The 26,270-nt window shown below is 39.3% G+C and overlaps 1 protein-coding gene across 1 annotated transcript in view; it reads right to left on the reverse strand.

Moving 5' to 3' along the window:
• The window catches only part of Ell2 (elongation factor for RNA polymerase II 2), a 68,081-nt gene that overhangs the window by 32,972 nt on the left and 8,839 nt on the right, over positions 1–26,270 (reverse strand). Inside the window, exon 2 of the mRNA XM_040728958.1 lies at positions 18,901–18,948. Within this exon, the coding sequence (XP_040584892.1) occupies positions 18,901–18,948 (48 nt within the window). The remainder of the gene's footprint in view (positions 1–18,900; positions 18,949–26,270) is intronic.

The following is a 26,270-nucleotide window of genomic DNA, read 5'->3' on the forward strand; positions in this document are numbered from 1 at the left end:
TGTTCAAAGAGTTATGGATATTTATCATTGTTTAGGAGATTGATTACAAGTTATTATTGGTAATGGTCAGGGGAAAAAAGCTAAACAAAGGAGATTATATTCAGGGTTCTTGTTTTGAAAAGAAAAAAACAGGAATACAGATACGATAATGTAAAAGGGTATATTAGTGAACCTACTCTGAAAAGAAAAAAGGGAGGAAATAGATAAAAGATGAAAAGGTAGATTACTGAATCAACTTCTAAAAACCAACTACTAGTTTTAAATATTTTACAATGGATTGAATGTTTGTATATTGTATTCAAATTTTGCATATTGATACAAATTTGAGATTAATTTTGTTAACACATACTGTAAATGTTTCTAATCTTGTTCAAGGTATTATACCTATATAGCTCATTTAGCAATGTAATACAAATTTCTAGTCCTTGAAAGTTATTATTACCAACTATATAGGATAATAAGGAAATGCAGGTTAGGATAGACAATGGAATATTTCCTCTGAATCTGTCAAATTCAAATGGACTAGACATTGTTGATGTATTTATTGTACACATTTTTTCTTATATTTGTTATAAACTGTATTTGTTAGACACAAAGGGGAAATGTGATATTTTGTTCCTGAAGATCAGCATGCAAAGTTAACCACAGCCATAGTGGCCAAGCAGTGGTGGCACACACCTTTAATCCCAACACTCTGGAGACAGAGGCAGACAGATCTCTGTTAGTTTAAGGCCACCCTGAGCTATACAAAATCCATCCAGTCTAAAAGAGAAACAGTGCTCACACAAAAGTGATCCCAGCACTTAAAGTGACACACCTTTAATCCCAGACCTAAGGAGGCAGAGACAGGAAGGCATATGGCTGGGCAGAGAGAGGAATATAAGGGGGAGAAGACAGCAGCTCAAGGCAGTCTCCCGTGAGTCTGAGGAGCAGTGCTATCTGGAGATGCAGTCTGAGGACAGGGTCGCCCTTTGGTCTGAGCACTGGTAGAGGTGAGAAACCTCTGGTGGCTGCTCTGCTTCTCTGATCTTCAGTTTTAACCCCAATGTCTGTCTGAGATTTTATTCTTAAGAATAATTAGAATTCATCTGCACTGCAGGCACAGTCTCAGCAATGAAGAATCGCCCAGACTGAAAGCTAAAGGCCATACAGACACTGTGGGTTAGAAACAGCTAAGCTGATGCCTTTAAAGAGTGGCTGGGATTCAGAGTCCATTGACTTCTACAGAATCTAGACAATATAATGTTTATGAAGAAATAAAGTGTCTTTTTCAAATGAAAGGAGCCATTTTATTTTGAGCCCTTATTTCAGTCCTATAACTTCCAATGAGAAAACTGAAGAGCAGAAAAGATAAGCAAGAACATATGAGTCACAGAATACCTAAATATTCTTCAAATATGGCTCATGCACATTTTTTTCCTTTTCTTTCTTTAACTGGAAGTTACAAAACTTAAGGTAGTCAGCTAAAAGTTTCAAATAGTTCATGAGTTCTTAAAGACATTTCCCTGATTAGAGGGAAAGCTTAAAATACTGAAAATTAAAATTGATAAGTTCCTTTCTCACAAAGGGATGTTTTTGCAAGATTGCTTCTAAATTAGGCCTTAGAACTGATTTCCCATGGTAGTTAGCCCAGTCCTCAAGGCTGATCCTAAATCCATGCAAGACAGTATACTTCCTCCCCACACCCCACTGCCTCCTGTGTACCATAAGTTTGAAGGCTGCTTCTTAGTAAAATGAAAATCAAGTGCCATCTAGATAAACGATGGGACAAGATCCCCATTTCACAAGCAGAATGGTGCATATTGTCAGCAATTCAAGAAGGTCTCAGACACACCCCAGATAAGGCCTTCCCTAGATCCTCCTAGTTTAGTCCTTTGTTTCTCACCTGCTCTGTCATATACAACCTGCCTTTTCCAGAATATCAGTTCTCCAGAATGTCAGGGGCTAAGGTACTACACCCAGAATCAGGACAGAAAATAGAAACCTCAACCCGAAAACCACAACTCCAAAAGCTTCTGTTCTGACTCTAGGCCCAATATGATAGGTTTAGGGAATATCAGTTCTCCAGAATGTCAGGGGTTAAGGTACTACACAGACTTGCCAGCTGTAGACATAAGTGCTACTTTGTATAGCCACTTCATGCTTGAGGGCATACTTAGATACTTATACAAACAAACTGCATCTAGTTTCAACCTTGAGAATGAAATACTATTTAGAAAATAGTAAAGATTGTGTAATTTCAGTTTCTCATTTAGGATGAAAGGTATAGGAATGTATTACCATATCTAGATAATTGGGAAAGTAGTTATTAACTTTCATTCCAAAAAACAAGAGACTAATCATCAAAGGCTTAGGTCCATAATCTACAACCTTCCTCTCCAACTGCAGTCTGTCTTCGTTAAAAAGCTACAAAGAAAAAGTTCCAGGAGACTTTCAGACATTTATAATTAACATAGGCACTGTGTATCATATAGTGTGTAAGTCAAGGCTTCTAATTACTGAGATACAGGCTCAGGCATGTGGCAATAGAGTACTGTGGAAAGGTCATTTCAACATCAGTCACCCCAAGGATCTAGGACAGAAGTGCACGTACACACCTGTAAAACTGTCATACAAGTGCACACTGACATCTGCTCCACAGCGGTGGGTACCTGCACTGCAGAGGTACTCCACCACTAAGTCAAACACTTTCTGCTCCACATTGGATCAAAGTATGCTACATTAAAAACAAAACCAGTAAGGCTTTTTTGTTTAATTAAATATTTTGTTTTGTGAATATTACAGAAGACTTAAAATGGCAGTGCTCTTCTCTGGCAGTAATTATATGATCATTAATACCTAACCTTTTCTGCATTGTAAATGCTCAGTGAGACACTTCTGAACCAGCAGTACCACAGTGAGATACAGCAGCTCTTGGGGGTGAAGTTGAACCACAGGGACCAGAGGAGCCCAGGTCATTTTTCCAAATTTCTTCATTTTATAAATTAGAGATAAAGAGGCTCAGTGAGCAGTCTGAGGTTATATTCATATTTAAAATTGCTGCCCCTATCCTCTCAGACAACTTTCTCTGCTTCATGGTTGTGTGAAACACTCATTGCCTTGTAATGTTAAGATATGTTTATGGCATTCTCCGCTTCCCCCAGAATATAAGCTGTGTAAAGACCGACACCTTTGTGTGCTTGTGAATGTACTGCCAGCAACTTAAATGATGCAGAGCACAAAATAGTCATTCCATTTATATTTGCTGAGTGAGTCAAAATGTTATTAATGTCTCAGGCAGAATGGGAACTGGTGTCTGCTTTCTTTCCACCAGGATTTCCAAAATATGCTGAAATTTTATTTAAAAAGGGGAGTCTTTGCTCAAATAAGTTTGGGAGATGCCAGGTTAAACAAAACGACTATCTTTGAACTGAAGAGTCGCTTCCAAATTAGTGTGACCTAGAAGTCTACCTCTTCCATCCTTCCAGTATCTCAGATAACCAGCATGTGTCTTGCTTGGTACCATCTGACTGGTATAATTAGCATGCAACTCCACAGTGTGTAGACTGCACACTAAGCTTAGATATAGGTGAAACTTGATGTAAGCATTAGAGTTTTCTGTTGCTTTCAAATTTTTTCCCAAACTTTTAATGATTCTGATTTCCTAACAATCTAGAAAATTGTTTAGAGATGTCTATTTGCATATACTAAATAGGTCTCACAGTGCTGGGGCAAAATATAACCCAGAATCAGGACAGAAAATAGAAACCTCAACCCGAAAACCACAACTCCAAAAGCTTCTGTTCTGACTCTAGGCCCAATATGATAGGTTTAGGGAGGAAAAGAAATGACCTCAGAACAACGCAGATGTACAAACCAATGCAGAGGCATAGAAGTAGGAAGCAGAAGTGCCCACAGATGACAGCAGAAAACAATTAAGGCAGAGGTTGGAGAGAGTCTAATACATGCTAGAAACACCTGGAAGTTCAGGACAGATGCTTTGTTGATCAGAGTAGTGTAAAATGTTAACCGTAACTGGCACAAAGAGAAATCTTGGAAATTCTCCAAAAAGTCATGTCATATAGCAATTAACATAAATAATTCAGGATAATATAAATCTATTTGCTTCTTTGATTTCTTCCTTAGCAAGATGTATGCTAAGGAAGCAAAACAGAAGAGAGAATAGCTTTCTCTCCTAGTCTCCACATAACTTACCTAGACCCAACACAGCCTTTCTGAAGTAGTTAGAGGTCCCAAACTGAGCTGAGCCTTTGCTGCTGTTGCAGTTTTGATGGGAGTAGATAGAGACTGACTAAAAAAATGATTGTCTACCATAACACTCTCACCCCAATAGTGTGTTCCTTTCAATCTGTCACACCGATGGTAGTATTTATAACTGGTATTATTGTAAAACTATAGTTTCATTCACTTATTCCACAAATATTCAGTGAGTGCTATTATGCTGGTACTGTTTGAATTTCTATGGCGGACTGTTGACTAAAATCTCTGCCACTGTGCATGTATACCCGTCTAGGAGTGTGATGGTGGTGGCTAGGAGATAGGGATCAACAACAGGCAGCAGGACTCCTGGACATAATACATGTGAGGAGGGAGAACTACATGATGCTGTTTGAAAGGTGGAACTGCTTGAATGTGTGCACATAGACAAATGCCCACCAGCTCCTCCTTTTCTTTCCTTCCAGCTAGCTTTCATCTTGATAGTGATGATCAGTAGCTTAATGCAAATGAACCCACTAACAAGCTGGGCACATGTCTTAAATACAATTGACCACTGTTGGTTTCACCAGCTAAAAAAAGGGCTTCGATACGAGTTCTGTTATGACTCACTTTGCAGCTTCATGGCTAAAATTACTTAGATGACACCAGGTGGCTAGGAGTAAGTTGCTTAGTAGCTGGGTATTTCCAGGAAAAACTGGGGTTGGGTAGGGTGGGCAGTTATTGTCAGGGGAAAGATGCAAATAATAGATATTAGAGGTACAGCAGGGAAAAGCTGTATAGCCTGAGGAGCATGAGAAAATGAAAATGCACTATTTAAAAATGAAGGGAAAATTGAGCCAAATGCTAAGGCAGTTTTTGGAAGAAAAGCAAGAGAGCCATGGGAAAAATCTAAGTTTGTTAAAAATGCAGTCATGGCTAGACTACATATGAAGTCTTTGAGAGCAAAAACTCAAACCTCCCAGTTAGTTCAGCACCTCTCATCATTCTTATTTTAGAAATCATTTTAAAAATCTAAGTACATTATACAGAATTGATGCTGACATAGAAGAGAACTAAATTATCTTCACATCCTGAACCGTCTCCTACCACATTATCCTGTTTAGATACTGAGGCCATTGCTAATCTGGTGACTCAGCCTTCACCCCTCTCCTTCCCAAACACCCGAGATGCCCTAACTCAAAACCATCACATGTTCTGCTTCTTCTCTCCAATTATTTCTTAAATGTATGCTCTTATCTATCTCCCCTGCTTTGGTCCAAATGCTCTCCTGCCTTTAGCGATGTCTTTCAGCTTCCATTTTGATCCCTTCCCAATCCAATCCTTAAACCATTCAGCTCTTACCCCTAAATCACGATTCTCAGAGCCAGTCTGAACACATTCAGCTCCCTCCTGTCCACGGGTGGTAGACGGAAGGCCCTTTACAGACACAAAAAGTTCTCTTCTACTGAACCAGCCGAGCCGGGTCCTTCTCTGCACTGTGTACTTTGCCCCAGAGCAGTACTGTGCCACCAAAAGCACTGGGCTACCTCCCTACTTCTGGTTCACCTTGTGGTAACATGTCTTTTACTTATGACTCAGCACAGGTTCTTTTCTCCGTGAGGGAGCCTTGCCTGCTGTGGTGAGGTGGGCTTGGTTGCTCATTTTCTGGGTTCCCACAGTCTCCTCACCCTTTACTGCTATCTTCACTAGGTTAAATATTGAGTACTGATTTATGTCCTTTTCTTCCACCACACTGAGTTGCTTAGAATCAAGGGCCACAGCCTTATCAACTTTTATACATGTTTGGGACATTGAAGATGACTCATAAATGTGTGCAGGATTTATGTGAAAACATAATTTAAAAAACCATGCCAGTGATTAAAAAAAAAAAGTCACAAATGAAGTTGAAACAGCTCACTTAGGGTCTTTGGAAAATCAGGATGCCCCAGACAATACAGAGAGAGGGTAGAGCTCCCTGCTGTGAGGCACAAATGTCAGGATGAGGAAGTTTCTAACCTCTTGTGCTATGTTTAGCCCAAAACCCTGGGTGAAGTGGCTTCTTGGGTTTGTGGTACTTAAATTTATATTGTATGTTTGTCTTTTTTATAAAAAGTGTAGTTCATTTTTACTAAAATGCATCAACTCTGGCCTCACCAAATTCCATTTGAAAACACCCCTCCCCGCAAACCTCTTAAAAAACACACTGGAGCTTAAAGGACTCAGCTAAAAACTTCTCAAATGAGGCATTCTCCTGGGCACTTATAAAGCAGAAATTTGTCATTTGGAAAAGATGGTTTGTTTCTCTGAGACAAAGCTCAAATCTGAGCTCTACAAGGAAAAAATGTTACATATGATCACAAGTTGCAAATCCCTGCAGGTTTCTTCTCTTTTTGTTACCCTGTGGTCCCAAGGAAAGCCACACCATGCCAGGAAGAACTGCAGGCCAATGCTGGCAGACCTAGGGTTTGTGCCTGGCAGTCACCAGCAGTGGTGTAAATCTAGTGTAGAGACTGGGACCTGACAGGTGGGAGCTGCCCTCAAGATCAACATAAGGGTTGGCTTAGGCCCAAGATTTTGCAAAATGCACGGTTTCAGACCAACATCACCATGAAAACATGTATGCTCACTAATATAAACAACTGTTGGGTTTGAAGAAGAATATTGGAAATGGAGGGGTGGCCAGCCCTTAATCTTGTGTTCCATTCTCAATCTCAAGACTTTTCTTTTTAAAGCTATTTAGATGTTAAAGGTGAGCTGGGTGCACGTGTCGGCATGTCTTTGACCCCAGCACTCAGCCTCCCTCGTTGTGTACTGGGGTCGGTTGGTTGTCCCTACACTCCTGCCCCTTCTCTCCTTTCTCCTGACTTGACTCCTAGAAGCAGGTCGACCAGATAACCTTTTAATTTTTAAAGAAATATGTAAAAGAATGAGGCCAACTAGTCGCTTAATTATTATTATAATAATATTTTAAAGGAGGTTGTCCAGTTAGCCTTCCTTTTTTGTTTTACAAACTTCTTATATCAAAACACAGTCCTAAAGATGAATGAAGCCTGTTAGTATTTGAATTTTTATAGATCTTTCCCCAAGTACCTGCTTTGAAAATAATTCCTGTGGTAGAACATACATATATAATTCTATAAAGTATATTTCTATTTAATTTTCATAAGTCAAAGTCACATGCTAACCCTATAAAGGAATACAAACTATTTCTGATTTCATAGCTACTGATACAGAACATCAAGTGCTAAATGAGAGACCAGAGCTCTGGTTCCTAAAGAGACTTGGCAGGCTGATGCAGGAAAACCTGGCAAGCCTCCAGATAAGTTCATGTCTACGGATGGCATGGCTGACCTATTAGGAGAACCATTAAGCCAATGTCTCCACACAGAGGAAGAGATGCTATCAGAGAGGGTGAATGCTCACACATCACCAGTAGAGCAATGCTGCATGTGGACAATGAAGAAAGGTTTAGTGATGACTCTCTAGATAGTCACATTCTTCTAGTAGGGTGTAGCAGCACCATCCACCAGGCAGTTCCAGAACAACAGTGCTTCATCAATAGCCAATAACTCACTTAATTCCTGCAGATGCAGGCATGTATGGAGGGGGAAGAGATCACTAGCCTTGTAAATCTGTAATATTCCTTTACAAGAGACAGCTGTCAAAAGGAGAGTGCAGAAACCCAAAGCATGTTAACTTATTATGACTATAAACTATGGTATGCAGAAATGTCAAAACAGCAAATATAAGATTACATAAGCATTATATTTTTACAATTGCTGAAATAAGGTAATTATCTCAAAGAGTCTCTTACATTATGAACATAAAGACTATCTTGAGAGAAACATGCATAATATATAGAAAAGAAAAGAATTCAAAATTACTTCTGCTGGCAATGTCAGATAGAGAGAGGCAAACAAATGGAGATACCGCATAGCATCTAAAAACATTACAGTATTTGGCATATGTCAAATGTTATTAAGCAGATCAGTTTTTAAAAAGATTTATTTTATTTGTATTTATATGCATGTGTGTCTCTGTGTTGCACCGGCAGAAGTAGAAGATGATGTTGGATCTCCTAGAGTTATAGGCAGTCTTGAGCCATTTGACATGGGTGCTAGGAACTAAACTCAGATCCTCTGTAAGAGTAGTGTACATCCCTAACCACTGAGTTGTTTCTCCAGCCACCTGTCACTTTTTAAATATTATCCAATGATTACCTTGTAAATAACCCCTAAAACAAACAAACAAGCAAAACCAAACATGCATTCAATATTGTCCAGGGGAAGTGTACTCAGAAAAGCTGTGGGAACAGACAACAGCATCCTTCCAGGGCGTCACTGAAAAACCATTCATACTTTCTGACCTAGTGTGTTCCACATCTCCCAATCTATCCTAAGGAAACAGAGATAAAAATAAAATGGGTGTCCACAGGTGACCCTTATACTGTCATTTTATAAGTAATCAAAGTATATTCATACAATAAAATGTTAGGCAGCTATTTCAACATAACCCTTTTTTACAGAAAAATGAATATATTTTTTAAAGCAATCAATAAACACATGCCTATGCAATTTTAAAACTTTATTAATTTAGGATTTTTTGTTTGTTTTGCTTTTTAAGATGAGGTCACAAATATCTCAGTCTAGTTTCAAACTCATTATGTAGCTGAGGCCAGCCTTGAACTCCTGATCTTCCTGCCATCAATCCCAAGTTCTGGGATTACAGACGTCTATCACCATATCCAGGTGGCTCTGCAAGCAACTTTTAAAAACGTGTGTGTGTGTGGGAATGGAAAAAAAAAAAACAACAAGAACTACAAGAAAATCTAACAGAATTGCTTCTGACTGGTCAAGACACTCTTGTCTCATCCTTTCTCTTGTCTATACTTTTCACAGTTCTAAAATGTCAATGCACTTTGTTCCTCAAACAGAAACAATAAAGGGTGAATAAAAATACATTAGATTTTAGGCTATCACTATGAAACTTGCCCTTCTTGACTCAATCGGCTTAAAATATTTTGAAAGCTGCATTAAAAAACAGTGTCTTTAGCTGTAAAATGCTAAGCCTCTCCAACATCAACCTTGGACTTTAAAGTCTATTTTCTTCAAGTTCTCTATGAAGACACAGAACACTACCTTCCCTGAAAAACAAGAAACAAAACTACAAGCATCCCAAGAACTGTTTTTCTTTATAGCCAAACACAAAACTTTCATACAGCTGTGGCGAAACAAGCCAGCACTTGCTCACTGTCCTATGGAAATGAGACCTCTCTTCCTCATCTTTGAAGTGAATTGCCAACTTTAATGAATTACCAACTGAGAAAACCCAAAGCATCCTCCTGAGTTGTATGAAGTGCTCAGTATTTGTTAGTTGAGTCTTACTACATTCATAAAGTGGCTACGATTTCTGTTTCCACTCTGATATATCCGAACCACAACACTGTCAGCTTTTGCAGTATTTCAGACACTGCTCTTCTTCCACCCACTAAACTCTTAATCACTTTCTACTGAACTGAATTTTGTTAGCCTAACTCTGCTTTCATACCATCTCTTCAAATCTATCCAACTGCTGCAGTTTATTCCCTAATCTGTCTTTTCCAGACTAAGTACCCCACCCGTCAGCAACCCTTACAATACCCCTGCTCCAAAGTCTTAACTCAGAAGGCACACACCTCTCCTCCCATACCTTTGATAAAACTAGCAACTCCGCCTGCAGAGAGAGCAGAAAGGAGGCTTTCTGCACTGATAGATGACAAGGCAGCTCTATCAAGTAGCTGAGTAGCACAATAATCAGCTATGTCCAACTACAGATAAGTTCTCAAGACTTGGCTTCTTCATCCTCCTTGTCAGTTTGGCTTCCTTCCTTCCTTCCTTCCTTCCTTCCTTCCTTCCTTCCTTCCTTCCTTCCTTCCTTCCTCCCTCCCTCCCTCCCTCCCTTCCTTCCTTTCTCTTTATAAAAACTTTAATATTCAGCCTTTTACGTACATTTTCATATTAAGTCTGACATCTCGTAAAATTTCTTTTGTACTTGTATATGGCACATTTACAAAATACAGTCAACAAATTGCCTTTTGGGGGCATCTATTGAAATTTGTTGCAGTTGTCTTTTTCATTTAACCCATGAAAACAACAAATTACATTTAAAATTAGTAATAGCAAGGGCAAACTTTAACTTACATGCTTAATGCTACAAGTAAATACAAGCTGAATTACAAAGCTTGATACCATAAAGCACCTGCATGTAGGCAGCAATTGGAGTCTACTCCTCTGAACCTCTGCCTGCCTTTCTCTCTCAAAGGGAACAGTACTACAGCTTCTGCAGTTACCACTGTTTGCTTTTTAATACCTTTATCATATGAAAACTACATGATATACTTTTTGCCTGAATAACTACTCAAGTCTACATTCATTTGATAAAATGATATTACCCAGCGTGGTCTTCTGCTCACTTGACAATTTCACTGTCAAGTTGCAAAGCTATAATGATGTGCATAACTTTTGTGTATTCTACCATAAGTCAGCACACACAGCCCTCTCTAGTCTGCTAATGTTCACGGTAGAGATGTTCACCGAAGTATTCATAAGTAAAGGCCTATTCTCCACAGATGAAAACCAGGCTGGAAGTGGTTTTATTTCAGAATTCTCTCTATAAATCTACTTCCTCTTTTTACTAGAAGAAAAAGTACTTTGGAGTTGCTTTTTGAAAACCCCATTTGGTACAAATTTCTGGTGCTGATGGCAACTGGACAGTTCCATTCTGACAGGAGGTGGCTGGTAGAGCTATCCAAAACATGACCCATCCAATCACCCTCCTGTTTCATCTACTTCAATTTTGAGTAAGGCCTCTCCACCCAACCAAATACTCAAGCAATAAACACAGAGCTACCCTTGACTTTCCCTCTTCACCTTTCCCATTTACCTCTTCTCTCATCACAAATCCTGGTAGTCTTGTCAAGCAGCTATTGGCAAAGCATGTTAAAATGCAATCTGACCCATGACTCAGACTAAAATATAGATGACAATCTCCTGCAGTTCTGGGAGATAATGGCATTAGTTCAGTGGACTATGACCAGGATCCCTTCTGTTTTTATTTGAGTATGTGGATATTCTGCCTACATGCATGTCTGTGTACCCCACATGTGTGCCTGATGCCGGCAGAAGCCAGAATATGGTATTGGAGTCCCGAGAACTGTTGATACAGATGGTTGTTAGCTGTCAGGTGGATGCCAGGAACAAAAGCCAGGAACTCTGCAAGAGCAGAAAGTGCTCCTAGCTAAAGTGACATCTCTGTAGCCCCACCCTCTTCAGAAAATCCCTCCTTTTATTTATTTACAGGATTCTTTTAAATGAGAGAACAAACAAAGAAACAAAACAACCCTAGAGAGTGTAGGTGAAGTTAAGGTAAAATAAATCCCATGCAGTGGTACTTTTGTTTTAGCTTCATAAATGTGTACACTCATGTGTGTTAAGGCCTCAAGGTAACTGTTTTGTCTTGGTGTTTGGTCGTGTGTGTGTGTGTGTGTGTGTGTGTGTGTGTGTGTGTGTGTGTGTGTGTGTGGTCTACATGGGTATCTTCTATTACTTTTCTTCTTTTGTTTTTTGTTCTTGTTTTGAGACAGTTATCTCTCACTGAAACTGGGGCTCACTGACTGGCTACATGTCCTAGGCATGTGAACCCAAGTTCCTCCTGGGTCCCTTCTCCTAGGGATAGATATACAACGTCATACCTGTGTTTACATGAGTGTCACAGATCTGATTTTAGGTCCTTATGTTTGCATAGCACAGACTTTACCCACTGAGCCATCTATCTCCCTGTGAAGAACTGCTTTATATTAATGAGAATGATTTGTAAATCTGTTTGAGAGATGATCATCTGGAGACATAGCTTCCTCCCCTCAGAGTTGATGACACTTATAAATCTCCTCCTTGGAAAAAGTCTACATATTTACATACATATATATTCTTATAGTGAATCTAGCTATCATAAGAAAACTGGAGGGGAAGGTTTTCAAAGTCCAGATTTCCTGACCACCACTCTGCTCCTTAACAGCTAGAGTGGTGGTTAACGAATGTTAACGAAAGAGAATACACTGAAAATGTGTATCGAATGCTTATCACAGGAAGGTAGGGATGAGAACAGATGCCTCCACTGAAGGCAGCCTCCTTTAGCAAGTAATGGAACATCAAGTAACACCTGTCGGCACTCAGTACCTTTACCTTCGAAATATGCCAAGGTAGCAATAATGAGTAAGGTAGCCGAAAGACTATGTGCAATATTATTAGAGCAACCAGGAGCTCAGACACTTGCACCGTATTGTTAGCAGACCACCAAATGTAGGACCATGTACTTCAAAATGTCACCAACTCATGACACAATGAACACGAAGATGCCACTGAAAATAGGACGCATTCTAAGTTAAAGGACTTAAATGTTAAAATGGAAAGTGTATACACACACTGGAGCCAATGACAGTTTTCTTTACCATGTGTAAAATGTTTGAAATAAAATCTAGAGCACTACAGATTTATTTTTATTTTTTTCCCTGGCTATTTTTTTCAAATACAGTTATTGAAATCTTGTCATTTGTGCACACAGGGCATGGAAAGAGGTCAACAGCTATTTTAATATTGCTAATGGTTCAAATTTAAGGGATCATTTAATTAATTATATATAGGACCACCAGTGTCACTGAAGGATAACATTATGTCCAAGCTTAAATAACAGAGTACTATCCAAATGACATAATCTGTAAAAGGAGCTGACTCAGTTTCACAAATTTTAGTTTTCAATGGGAAACAACTAAACAACCCCCCCCCAAAGCTACCCATGACAGAGTCTATGAACAAATAATGTATTACATGTCAGTTAGCAGTGAGAGCTAGCATCTGAAGGTCCTGTTTGCCTTTGCCTCCTGCACTGCCCACCCAAGTGCCTGGACGTTACTGAGCGAGGACTGGAATTAGCAATGTATAGTATCTGTGGCCTTTCAGATCAGTCACAGCTGCAGTTACTTTCTCAAGTGAGAGCAGAGTGTGGTGAGCACTTCTCTCCATACTTTACTTTGGGGACCTATCTTACCATACTCCTTATTGGGGCTCTCTGCAAAACTATTATCAGAAAATACTGTCAGATAGTTTCCTGAGGCCCTACAAACCTAGACAAGTCATACTCCCACTTTCTACCATCTTGAACTCCTGAGAGGCAAGGGCTAGCCTTGGTTCTCTTTGTGTCACAGATGCCTGCAAATGCTGTGAAGACAGTTAATTTTAGCTTGCTGCCTCTGCTCATTTAGAAAGCCAGAGGCTAGTCCTTATCCAGAAAGAAAAGCAGGACAGAGATGAGTGGTAACATAAAATTAGAGAAGCTGGTTAATTTACAATAGCTTCAAACTATGATTTCATTCATTGGAGATAATGAGTGTCTAGGGGCAGCTCATATCTTTAGCTAAAATGATATTAAAAAAACAACATATGTTTGTGTGCATATAAAAGTTTTTAATTAACACCTTAGATAATTAATATGCAAAAATGTAATTCAATATAAATATTAACATAAATGTCTATGCACAAACCACTATAATATTCAAAATATTAAGACAAAATACCATTGCAGGAGAATATAGCTTCAACAGTCTTCTAGTATTAAGTCACATTCAGAGACAAGAATACCAGCGCTCATCACCAACTTTTGAGCAGACTGACTAGACACAATCCTTCGCAAAACTAGTGGGCTAGCCAGAGCAGAGACAGCAGGGGGAAGAAGCCAGAGGAAGGCATATCATCTAAGAGGAAAGGCAGGCAGTGCTGGGGATTTATTTTTGTCTTTGCTCCTTGTTCCAAGCTGATAGTTATCTTTGCTTTCCAGGTTCCAAGTTGGGTAGGGAAGGGCAGTCTGCGGGAAGCATATTCAGGGTGGGTTAAAATTGCCTACTAATTTCAAATGCTGTATAATTTGGTCTTTTAGACCCAGTCTTCTCCCCAGCCCCGACAAAGTAAAATGAGCAATTAGTAGCGTATTTCTAAATGCCATGCTAAATTCAGAGCTTAAGCAAAAAAATTAAAGCAAAATTTAAACCTCTTTGTTTTGGAGTTAATGACCCTATTGCAAGAATTTATAGCACTATTCAAGCCATTAAAGCTACCAGTTCAAGCCATTCAGTAGGTCACACTGTGCTTTTTGGAAGGCATATATTTAGAACTTGTTTGGCTTGCTTGCTCTGTCTTGAAAAGTGATGTGTGACTGTGTTCCATTCAGTGTACAAAATACATAGTATACAGATTTTTAAAAAAAATTTTTCAACAGCCTTAAGATAACTTCTAAAAATTGTACATGCAAAATTACTATTGGATATAGCCTCTGGAATTGCTCAGTCTGAAAGTAAGCAAATGACTTTTGAATATCAGTCTCATGACAAATGTGGAGTTAATATGGATTCCACAGTCTCATACTATGACAATGTTAACCTTACTCCTCATTTTCCAGGGGCAATCACTCCTTGGGCATCACCAGTCCTTGGAGCCTCAAACATATCAATTGCAAGGGCACCACATGCCATCAAATGTGGACATTATTTGCTATTGAAAATCTTGCTATTCCTGATTTTACCCCAATTACTACATTTCTCACATCTATTTGTGTGTGTAAAATATTGTGTGAGTATGCAGTTCTTATTAGGCTTTTAGAATTTTATATATTTTGCCAAGATAGAACTTTGCCTTTTCTTTTCTTCTTTAAATATAATATCTTTTGGGTGGCCAATGCTGCCTTGAACACTAAAATTTTCCTGCTTCAGCATCTCAAATGTTGGCATTATAGGTATATAACATCACACATAGATAGCATATACCATTTTGAACCCACAAAATCCTTTGTTTAAAATGTTGGTTCACAGCAGTCCGAAACACACAAAGCCCTGTTATTGATGGTCTCTACAGAATAGTTCCATAGAAGTGCTGTGTGAGGTTTCTAGTTAAATCCTTTATTTATTGTTAATCCTTTCCTAAATGTTAGTCTGCATGTGTTTGTCAGATAGAAATTCTGTAAGAGTGAAAACCATGTCTTACCTAGCTCTATATTCTTTCATACTAATGCAAAGTTTGGGAATGCTGCATATGCCTGTAATCTTAGTGCTTGGGAAGCTGAAGCAGAGATATCAAGGTTCAGGCTAGCCTGGAAAATATGGGGAGACCTCACAAAACAAAAGCAGAAGTTAAGAAGGTAGCTGAATGCCTATAACTCCATCACTTGGCAGGGAGAGGTGAGAGAACACTTTCAAGTCCAAGGACACTCTGACCCACACTGAAAGTTCCAGCCTAGCCTGGGCAACACAGAGAGGCCACATCTGAGAAAGCCAAACCAACCAGCTAAACAAACCAACAAAACAAACCATAAAACCAAGAAACAAGCACAGTTATAACTTAACTATGTCAACTAGGTACTAGTTTGTGAAAGAACTGTTAGTTGTCTTTTTTTAAATCAATAGCTGGCTGCATTAAACCCTGAGTGAACTTCCCAGAAACACTCTTTTTGGAAGAGTTTTTCACCTGTAGGATAGCCCACCTCCACCAACTGTGTGCTCTTAGAAATGTTCAGTCCCTATAAACCTATACAAATTGGGTGTTCACACTGCACTGGAATAGACATCCTTGGAAAAGTCACCAGAGAGAACAGTGCTACTTCTCATAAAGCTTACTTGACTATGAAGATGCAGCTTTTGGAAACTGGTCCACTGTGTTGTCATTTTCCTCTCAATATTCTAACTACAGATCTCAATAACCCTGAAGTTATAGGTAGGTACTCTAGGTATGAATTAGACCCATGAAGATAACTGACTGATACACACTCAAGAATAAATGAGGATGTTTTAGTTGATGCACTTAGTTCCTAACATTCAAGAGGTTAGCAATCAGAACCAACTGCTCCCCTACAGAAAACACCTTCAATGAGCATCCAACTCCTATGTGCCCTTTGCTACTATCAGAAAGGGCTGAGATGTGTCTGAGAGACAGTTTTCATTTTCTGCTATGAAAGTTGCTGCCCAGCTCTAGAGGTGAAACCCAAGTAATCAATGACTCTTAGAATTCCACTCTTCAACAGCATACTGCCATAGTTTAATGTTCAGTCTGTATTTATGTAGAAGTTACCATCAACCTAACAGAACATGTTCAAACGGAAAAGCAAATAGGCTTAAAAGCTAATATGCCAAGACTTAAATTCTGACCTTCTATAGACATCACTGAAATGGGAGAAAAATCCTATAATTAGCAATGAGGAACAGCATAACCATGCAAACTTAGCATGAATTTCATCAGGCAAACAGGAAATATCTGTTACACAGTATGTCCGCATTTAAAAAGGTAGTTAACAATGCTTCAGTTACAGTTCAAATGTGGCACTATCATGGCCGTTAAGGTTCATTTTCAATTACATTTGATATAAAGACAACCTCTCTCACTAAAAAAACAACATCTTTGTGGGAATTCTAAATTTAAGCCTTCCAATTTAAAACCCTAAACATTTTCCACACAGGAAGACGCTGTAAGCATACTTCTGAAGGGTTTTAAAAGCAATCAACACAGACAATGTGAACTTATCGTGGCTCTAAAGAAAAACAGAGCAGTACTGTATAGAAGACCCTCACAGTTATTGCTCTGCATATTCCCTGTGGGCTGTGTCAACCCACGCTCTCCCCTGTAATGAGTCTTTGTTTTTACTAAGTCCCAAAGGGCTGGGGCGAGCTCTGCAAAGGGAAGGGGGAAGGGCAGATGGAATGCAGCTGCAGGCTCTAAAACAATGCTGAGTCCATAATTTTGTTCCCAGGAGAATAATAATAGGGGCAGGGTGTTGATGAGATAGACAGAGAGCAAGTAAGGTAGAGCCAAGCATCCCATACTTTGTGTACAGTGTATCCAAGCCTCCTTCACTATACAAAGACAATCTCAATTTACTTAGCCTGAAAGCTTACCTGGCATTTTATAACTAAATTACCTGTGGTGGCAGACTATATTTGGGCAAGGTAAGCAAAGGTAAGCAGTGGCGAGAGGGCAGGATGCATGGGCTCAAGGACAGCTGTGCAGAGAGTTAAGGTATTTGGGAAACAAGGTCCAATGTCTCAACTGTAGGCTGCTTGCTTTGTGGTACCCAGGACCCAGAGCAAGGAGTACACTGCACAACCCATGCCTCTACAAAGATTGCACATCGGAATTGGAATCAGAGTTTGGTCACCTGAGTATTTACTCCCTGTCATTTGGAGTGTAATGTGATGCCTCCTAATGTCCTTTATTTGGATTTTCTTAGCCTGAGAACTCAGCCAACTTAAAGAGAGAATTAGGAGAAGTGGCAGTGCCAGAGAGCAGTGGCTCCGCCAACTCTGAGAAGCGCAGTGCAGACCTCACCTTTTCCTGCCTGTGTTGCTCTCCCCCTTTGCCGAGAAGCCAGAGCTCTCCAAGGCTCTAGGACTCAGGCCTGCCACTGCAGCCTTCCTTCAAATATTACTGATGCATTAAAATCTGCAGGAAACTCCAGAAGCCATAAAACAAACAAGTGACCTAACTAATCCCGAAAGTATAGAATCCGTACACAGTAAGTGATCAGCACCTAGAAGGTTATACACCAAAGTTCGGAAGAATGCTTGCTTCGTTTAGGGTCCCATCCATGCACACTTAGTTACTAAGGGGAAGAAAACGTTTCATTGTAAAGCTGTCATGTAGAAGCAGAGCTGACATCCACACAAACATCTCCTTCAAGTTAGCATTACACAAAAGATCCAGAAATACAGGACTCTTTGTCCACTGAAGGGTATAATTAATCTGGTTCTAAAGATTTTCAAATTCTAAGGTTTGGAAAGACTGCATTTATTCACATAGGCACATTTTCATATCTCTGATGTTACAAAAAGTAACGTTTGTAGATTTACAGTGATCAAGCTTATGGTTCTCCTCCTTGAGCTTGCCTTTTCTCTAGAAGCCCTAACACCCACTTATAGTTTTTAAGATTTATTACTTTTATTTTACATGTATGAATGTTTTACTTGTGTGTGTATATGTGCCTCACATGCATACGTGGTACACTTGGAAGCGAGAAGAGGGTGACTGTAGTTATGAATGGCTGTGAGCCACCACGTGGATGCCTGGAGTGGATGGAACCTGTATCCTCTGCAAAAACAAGTGCTCTTAAGTGCTGAGCCACCTACCACCCACGTTATACCTATAAAGTTAGTTATCTATTAAAAACAAAATTCACAGGTCCACTTAATAAAGAGTTGTATAGTATGCTACACCCAGAGTGTAGGATAAAACAGACATACAAGGCTGCCTATCTAGAAAAGCTCATTCTCTACATCTACATTTCCTACTGTATAAAATTAAGAGATTAAGCACATAGCTACATTTTATCAATATGAACAACTGTAGTCCTAAGTTGCATGAAATTCTTTCTTTAGCTGGGGTAAATACAATATATTTCCATAAAACTGAGATGTTCAACCTTTAATGAAAAGGTTCAAGTGCAAGAAAGTCTATAACCAGCCCTGAATTGTTTTTTACATAAAGACAATTCAAGTACCTTAAACATGACAGAGAATCTCATTTATTCATGAAGTTCAAAAATATGTGACTGACTATATTGAGAGTAAAATGAAAGCAAAACTTTAAAGGTTTAGGGAATAGGAGACAAGTAGTTTCCCAAATTGATAGTACTCACCCCTTGGAGTCCTTGGAACTGAATTGAAGGTCGAAAAGGAATCAAATTCTGTAAAAAAGGAAACAGATAAACTTTAGTTACTATGGCACAGAACTAAATAGTTAAGCGTCAGGTTTGTGTTTTCTTCTTCTCACAACATGAAAGAAAACCTCATTACATGTGTCTTCAGCGTGTAGTCACAGGAAGAAGTGTTGATGAGCTGCTCACATTTCTATGGTTAATACATCCAAAACCTAGACTTCGGCAATATAGCAATCGTGACTACAAATTGATTGTCATGATTTGCAAGAAAAAAAATACACGAATTCAATCTATCATAAAAAAGTCCTAGTTTCCTATTTTTAATAGGAGTGGGAAAAGGGAAAGGATAACGAGGAACTTTGAAAAAAAATCTCAACAGCATGGCAGAAATATAAAAATTTAAATACCCAGGAGTCAACTGAAGTTCTCCAGCCCCCTCTCCACTTTGCCAGAAACTAGTTTTTACTTAAGAGTCAAAAAGGCTGCCAATTCACTCACAGGACCCTTACTAGGAGGGGCTAATTTCTTGATAACTGCTTTAGTTTTTGCTTTTTTGTTTTGTTTTTGACTAGTATTTCATGAAACAGTTTGTCAAGTACCTTTTATCCCCTTATATTCAAGCCCAATGAACACAAATGAAAATGATGGTGTCTGTCTCATTCTGCCTGAGAGAGAGGCCTCTATGTGCTCCCTTCAGCACAGCACCCACACTTCTACCTTCCTAACCTTGTGCAGATCTGAGCTTATCAGGGCTCTAACAGAGTAAAGAGGGAAGAAAGAGGGGTTTTTGTAATGATAGGAGTATCAGAATATACAATAAAGTGGCATTACTATTTGTAGAAATGGGTAATGTCCCAAGGAAACATTACACCAGACAATGGTATTTCAGGTCTACCCCATATTTAACTCAGACCTCGGGAAAGAATCATAATGCTTCCATGTGACAAATTCACTTCTTGATGTAGAAAAAGGGTCTTAAAAAAAAGATTAAAAGCAATTGTTATTTTGGGGGGAGTCAATGGTGACTCATTCTAGTTCATAGGCTCTCATGAAGACAGAAAAATATGGATTACTTTTCTTTCATGGGTGAATCTCCCCCCAAACTATCTTCCATGGCTAACCTTACTCTTCCTGAGGCAGATAAACCACACACACAGAGCCTGTGGAGCCTCTCTTCTTGTGGGATTACGGTGGCCCTCCACAGTATGGCCCAGGTTCTCCGCATTTCTGTCACTCCTTCCTCCTGGACTCCTCTAATTACATACACCACTGAATCAGAGCTGCCTGCCCTGGACTCCAACTCACATGCAGCAGCTCATCAACTGTTCTGCGCCCACTTAAACATAAACTTTCCAAATTGCTGACTTGCTTCTCCACTGCACACTCCCTCTTCCTTGTGCTAAGAAATACCAGCCCTTCTTTCGAAAGCCAGAACCTGCCCCTTCCTTATTCTAGATCAGCCCCACCCTTCAGGCCTGCTATTCTTGTATGAGGACAACCAGATCTCTTCTCCATTCCCCAGCTGTCTTCCAAAGATGGCTGCTTATTACTGCCTACAGGACAGTCATTAGGAACCCAGTGGCAGCAAGTGTTCATTGACTGACAAGCACTAACATAACCCTGACCAACCTGGCAACCCTCCTATTTATCTGGCAATGGCTTCTTGGCTCTTAAGGCTCACAACCCCAGAATTAACTTACAATATCTTCTTGCTCTCCCACATCATATTCTGCCAGTCAATTACTTGCAATTAGAATCACAAAATTCCAAATACAGAAGACTTAGAAATCAAAGTTGATGTCCGCTCCTCCATTCCTGGTCCTTATGGTCCATTAATAACTAAGCTGGTAACAGGACCTAGGACTTAGCTCATTAGCTCACCCTACTTTTCTCATACTACCTGTCCTCCACACACATCTGCTGTGAGAGATATGAGACCATGGGGGCCTAACCCTCTATGCCAGCATTCACATTTTGGGAGGGAAAAAACCTGAGAATGATCAAGCACTAAGTTAAGTTTACCAGGAAACAAAGCAAGAATTTCAAAGAAGTAGAGCATGTGACTTAGAACAGATACTAGAAACACCAAAGGGACTATGGGAAAGGTAGATCTTGAGTACCTGATTAGAAAAAAAAATGCTCAAGGGAGAGTTTCTTTAGGAAAAAAGTAACGAACGGGTCGCTCTGTGGGTAGAGGGAAGGCCTGTAGCATAGAACTCTTATGTAACTGAAACAAGACAGAGGGCAGAAACTAGAGTCCAGTCCTGCCTAAGCTCCCCTGCCCTTGATATATCTTTGTTTTTAGTTTCTGTCTGACATGGAAAAGGCAAGACAACTTTAAACTTCAGACTTCAGGGTCACTGCTCAAAAAATGTATCACCTTATCCCAACCCTCCTTGCTTTCACTGATTATATCTAAGCCTGTCTTCAAAGTGCAAACAATTAGAGGCTCATACTTTTCTGAGGAAGAAGGAAAGTTGCTGAAATAAGTTTTTTTTTTTTTTGAACGAAGGCAGCTTTGAAAACAGCTCCAGGATCACTTTAGAATACTCTTAGTGGTGATAAAGGACTCAATTAATATGACTTACATTTGAAAACCAACAGGAGATGGTGAACCCACAGACAATCCCAAGGTGGAATGATAAGGTGTGTTGACAGTCTGAGTATCAGTCACCAGAGAAAAGTGATAGTAAGGTGACCCTAGGGCTAGCAGACATCCACTCCAGTTAGTCTGCCCCAGACTCCCTCAAATTAAGCTTTTAGTCTCCTTTGGAGGTTCATGGCCCATTTCAGTCATTTATCACCTGGCAACCAAACAAAGGCCTTCCTCTCTAAGTATGGCTAGTCATCCTTGTCAGACACCACTCTCAGTATACGACCCATAGCCTGACTAGGTTCTTTCCCATTGACTGCCAAATCAAAGTGAATTTTACAGACATACACATACTTATTAACACGACCACTCCAAACTAGACTTGCTATCTGGAACAGAACTTCTAAGAGTAAATGCTGCTTGGCTGAGTGGTGGTGGCACATGCTTTTAATCTCAGCAGAGTTAGGTGGAACTCTGAAGAATTTGAGGCCAGCCTGGTCTATAAAGGGAGTTCCAGGACAGCTAGAGATACACACAGAGAAACCCTGTCTCAAAAAATCAAAAAGGAAAAAAGAAAAAAGGAGAAAAAAAAAAGAAAAAAGAAGACACAAAAGCTGCCCTAAGCAGATATTTCAAATATGTTAGTTTTTTTGTTCAAGTGGCCTTTATTGTTTGCTTGTTTTTTTTTTTTTTTTTAACCTAGTTACTGTTAAAAGAATGATGTTCAGGGCTGGGGAGATGATGGTTCAGTGGGGTAAAGTGTTTATAGTACACACTGATGACCTGAATTCAGATACCCTACACCCACAAAAAAGTCAGGCACAGTCATGCACGCCTGTAACCCCAGCACTGGGGATGGAGATAGCTGAAACTATGGCCTGACTGGCTACCCTGATTAACTGCAACGTGCATAGATAAAGTAGAAAAGTGACTATCTGATGTCAAATTCTGGTCTTCTTACATGCTGGCATGGGAGACTTGTGTGGGTGTGTGCACACACACATGAAAAGAAGTAATGCTCAAATCATTTAAAATAGAATACAAAGCTAGGTGGTGGTGGTCGTGGTGGTGGTAGTGGTGCAGCCACTGCCTTTAATCCCAGCCCTTGGGAGGCAGAGGCAGGCAGGTCTCTTGAGGTCAGCCTGGTCTACAGAGTGAGTCCCAGGACAGCCAGGGCTATGCAGAGAAACCCTGTCTTGAAAAGAGAAATAAATAAAATATAAAACATAAGTAAATTTTAAAAGATAATTCTAGGTGGTCCATATGATGATTCTAGGACAGTGGTTCTCAACCTTCCTAATGCTTCCACGCTTTAATATAGTTTCCTCATGTTGTCATGACCCCCATCCATAAAGTTATTTTCATTGCTACTTCCTAACTGTAATTTTGCTGTTATGAATTGTAATGTAAATATTTTTGGATAGAGGTGTGCAAGGGGGTTATAACCCACAGGTTGAGAGTCACTGCTCTAGGTTTGAGTATCATTTGGGGGAACGGTGCAAAAACCTGCAATAGTAAAAGGCCTCTGGATGTTCAATGATAAAAATTATTTTCAGTTATGAAAATCAACCTCATACTTCATGAGAACACATGACTGCATTACAGTCTTGGCTCTAAACACATAATAGATATATTTACATGCATTGTGCATGCTGGTGCATGCTGTCAACACAGTGTCAATGGACACCACTTGAAACATCTCAGCTTATATTCAAAACTGCTGTATGCTAGGAACTGTAGTGCTTTTTGTGTATACACTACAGCAAAAAAGTTTTCTGCTCTTATTGAAATGTAAACATTTAGTTACAGAAGACAAAGACTCTTGACTTGGGATTAGGATAGGATTTCTAACAATTTCCAAAATGGCCTTAACATACCTCTATCACTTTGTACTACATGCTCCTAGCACTGACAATTTAAAAATAAAAATACTGACCAACTCTGAAAAACTTGAAGATGTCTACATCCTGCAGTATCAAAATCCTACCAAGACTTTAATTCTTTGTGTAAAAACAAGCATATGAAATCATTCATTAATAAAAATATATGGTTTTGTTTTAATAAATGGTAAAATTATATGTATACAAAAGGACTGTCTTAAAACAAAAAGATAGATTTTGTTATAATTTATCAATGTAAAAAGTTTTTTGGACAAGAAGGGGTCAAGAGTGGAGAAAGTGTAAGAAACCCTGGTGTAGACAACACTAAAATACTCAAAAGTTGGGCAGGTCTTCATGTTTACCATTTCAAGTTAATGCTACAAGATCTATGACCAAAGATATATATGTCCACATACTTCCAAGTACTCAAGAACTTATCAGAGCCATAAAAGAATTCTAGAATTCACTACATAATTGTACTAAGTGACATCAGTTTTTCTGTGTAACCCTAGTTCCCGACATGACCTGCAGGAACAGACAGAAGCAAAAGAATTCTAGAATTCACTACATAATTGTACTAAGTGACATCAGTTTTTCTGTGTAACCCTAGTTCCCGACATGACCTGCAGGAACAGACAGAAGCAAAGTTCAGGTTTCTTGGGCTGAATAAAAATTCACAGACACTCTTGTTTACCTCAAATCCCTCAGTAGATGCCAGAATCACTAAGCTTCACAAATCCAATCTTCTTCTGTTTTGCCTAGTCAGTCAATTCAACCTCAGATGGGAGGGAAACCCCCCACCCTCTTTATTTTTTTTTAAAGATTTGGGAGAATGAAGATTACACAGCATTTTAAGTAGTGACTTCTTTTTAGCTATTACAGTTAAATTACAAAAGAGGGAAATAATGAAATCCATATAATGCAGTCCTTGTTTTGAAATAGAGCTTTTGAAAAAGTGTAGTTGTTCAGCACAGGCCACATATTAAAAAATACATTGTTCAAAATCTTAGGATTTGAAACAGCTCTTACATGAACATGGAAGACAAGAGTCTGAGCTGAAAAATCAGCCAGAAAGTTACTGTGACCCAGACTTGTCCAACAATATTTGAAGCATAATCCCATCATTTCCCCTCAGGAATCAAATGTTGGCTTTATAGTTGTAAGTAAGCTTAATGCCAAATATAACTCGTAAATAAAGGCCACTAGCGCTTTGTCCCCAGGAGTCATGATTGCTGGAACAGGAGTAGTGATACAGAACAAGGTTAAAAGATCTGCAGCTAAGTCATAAAGGGAGCCATCACAGGAGTTGACACTGGGCAAGTTTGTGATCATATCCAATGTGGAGCTGGGACCAACAGGCCATGAGGAGAATAATGGTCCTGAAGAGCAATGATGGGGCTAGGACTGGAATGGTGATAAAGGCTGGGATCAGATTCTAGATATTTTAAGACTGTCAGGACTTGATGATAGATCAAATGTATCAAGATAAGAAGAAACAAATCAAGGGCTCTATAAGTTCTAGACAACTGGAAAATGTGGTCATTAACAGAAATGGGGGTCATTTAGGTGGTACAAGGAGTGAAATCAAGCCAAAGGGAAGATGATGAGTGGTGAAAATCCCTAAAATATTATCTGAATGTACGACCTGTCAAGAGCTATCAGATTACAAATTTGAGATGTCTTGTACAAATTTGTTACAAGACCTAAAGTTGAATAGAGCTTTTGTTTGTTTGTTTTCTTTGTTGTTTTTTTGAAGACAGATTCTCATAATGTAGCCCTGGTAGACCTGGAATTCACTGTGTAGACCAGGCTGACCTCAAACTGGGAGATCCTTCTGCCTCTACTTGTACTAGAATTAAAGGTCAGGTACACTTTCTGGGGTGTGGTGAAGACAGCAGGCTCAGCAGATAACAAGTGAGGATATCACTCATCTCCATACATATACTCCCCCTTATGATAGTTCCTCTTTAACACAGGTGTGTATATGTGTGTATGTTTCCATGTTTACTTCTATTAAAGGATAGCCACTTTACCAATGGTCAGAAGATGAATAAAACTGTTTGCAGAATATATGGTAGTTGTAACTGTTATTCCTATCTTAGTCTTCATTACAGAAAAAAAATATCCAACTGAGTTTTTATGACATGGGTAGTTTCCTGATCCCTTGAGGTAGCATGGTTTCTTACATGGAACCAGAAGCAATGATACCGTTGCCTAAAGATACACATAGGCTTGGGAGATGGCCCATTGGGTAAAGGTACTTGCCACTAAACCTGACAATCTAAATTTGTTCCCTAGGACCCTTATAGTGGAAGAAGAGAACTGACTCACACAAGGTGTCCCCTGATCTCTACGAGTGTGCCTTGTCACACTCATATCTACATATAAATACACAGGCAAACTTATAATAAATAGAATTAATAAAATGTTAAAGATACACTAACAGTTAGTTAGGTACTCAGATGAGCATATTAAATCCCCAGGCAAATGGTTCTTAGTCTATGGATCAAGACCCCTTTGGAGTCACCTAAGACCACCAGAAAACACAGATATTTACATTATGATTCATAACAGTAGCGAAATTACAGTATAAAGCAACAATGAAATAATTTTATGGTTGGGGGAGTCACCATAACATGAGAAACCATATTATAGGGTTACAGAGAACCACTGCTCTAGGCAAATCTTAAAAGAAAAAGTTCAAGCCTGGTGTTACCCTTCAATAAGGTTGCTGTTGACTTAACAGTCCTCAAGCCAAGGTTACCTCCATTAAGTAAGAATACCGAATCAATTCATTACAGTGTTTAACTCTCAGAGACAGGCAATTAAGGAGTCAACACACATTCTCAGGCTCTTCCTTCCTTCTCTAGCCATGT

Source organism: Mesocricetus auratus, unplaced genomic scaffold (assembly GCF_017639785.1).
Source record: "Mesocricetus auratus isolate SY011 unplaced genomic scaffold, BCM_Maur_2.0 Super-Scaffold_100020, whole genome shotgun sequence".
Taxonomy (NCBI): domain Eukaryota; kingdom Metazoa; phylum Chordata; class Mammalia; order Rodentia; family Cricetidae; genus Mesocricetus; species Mesocricetus auratus.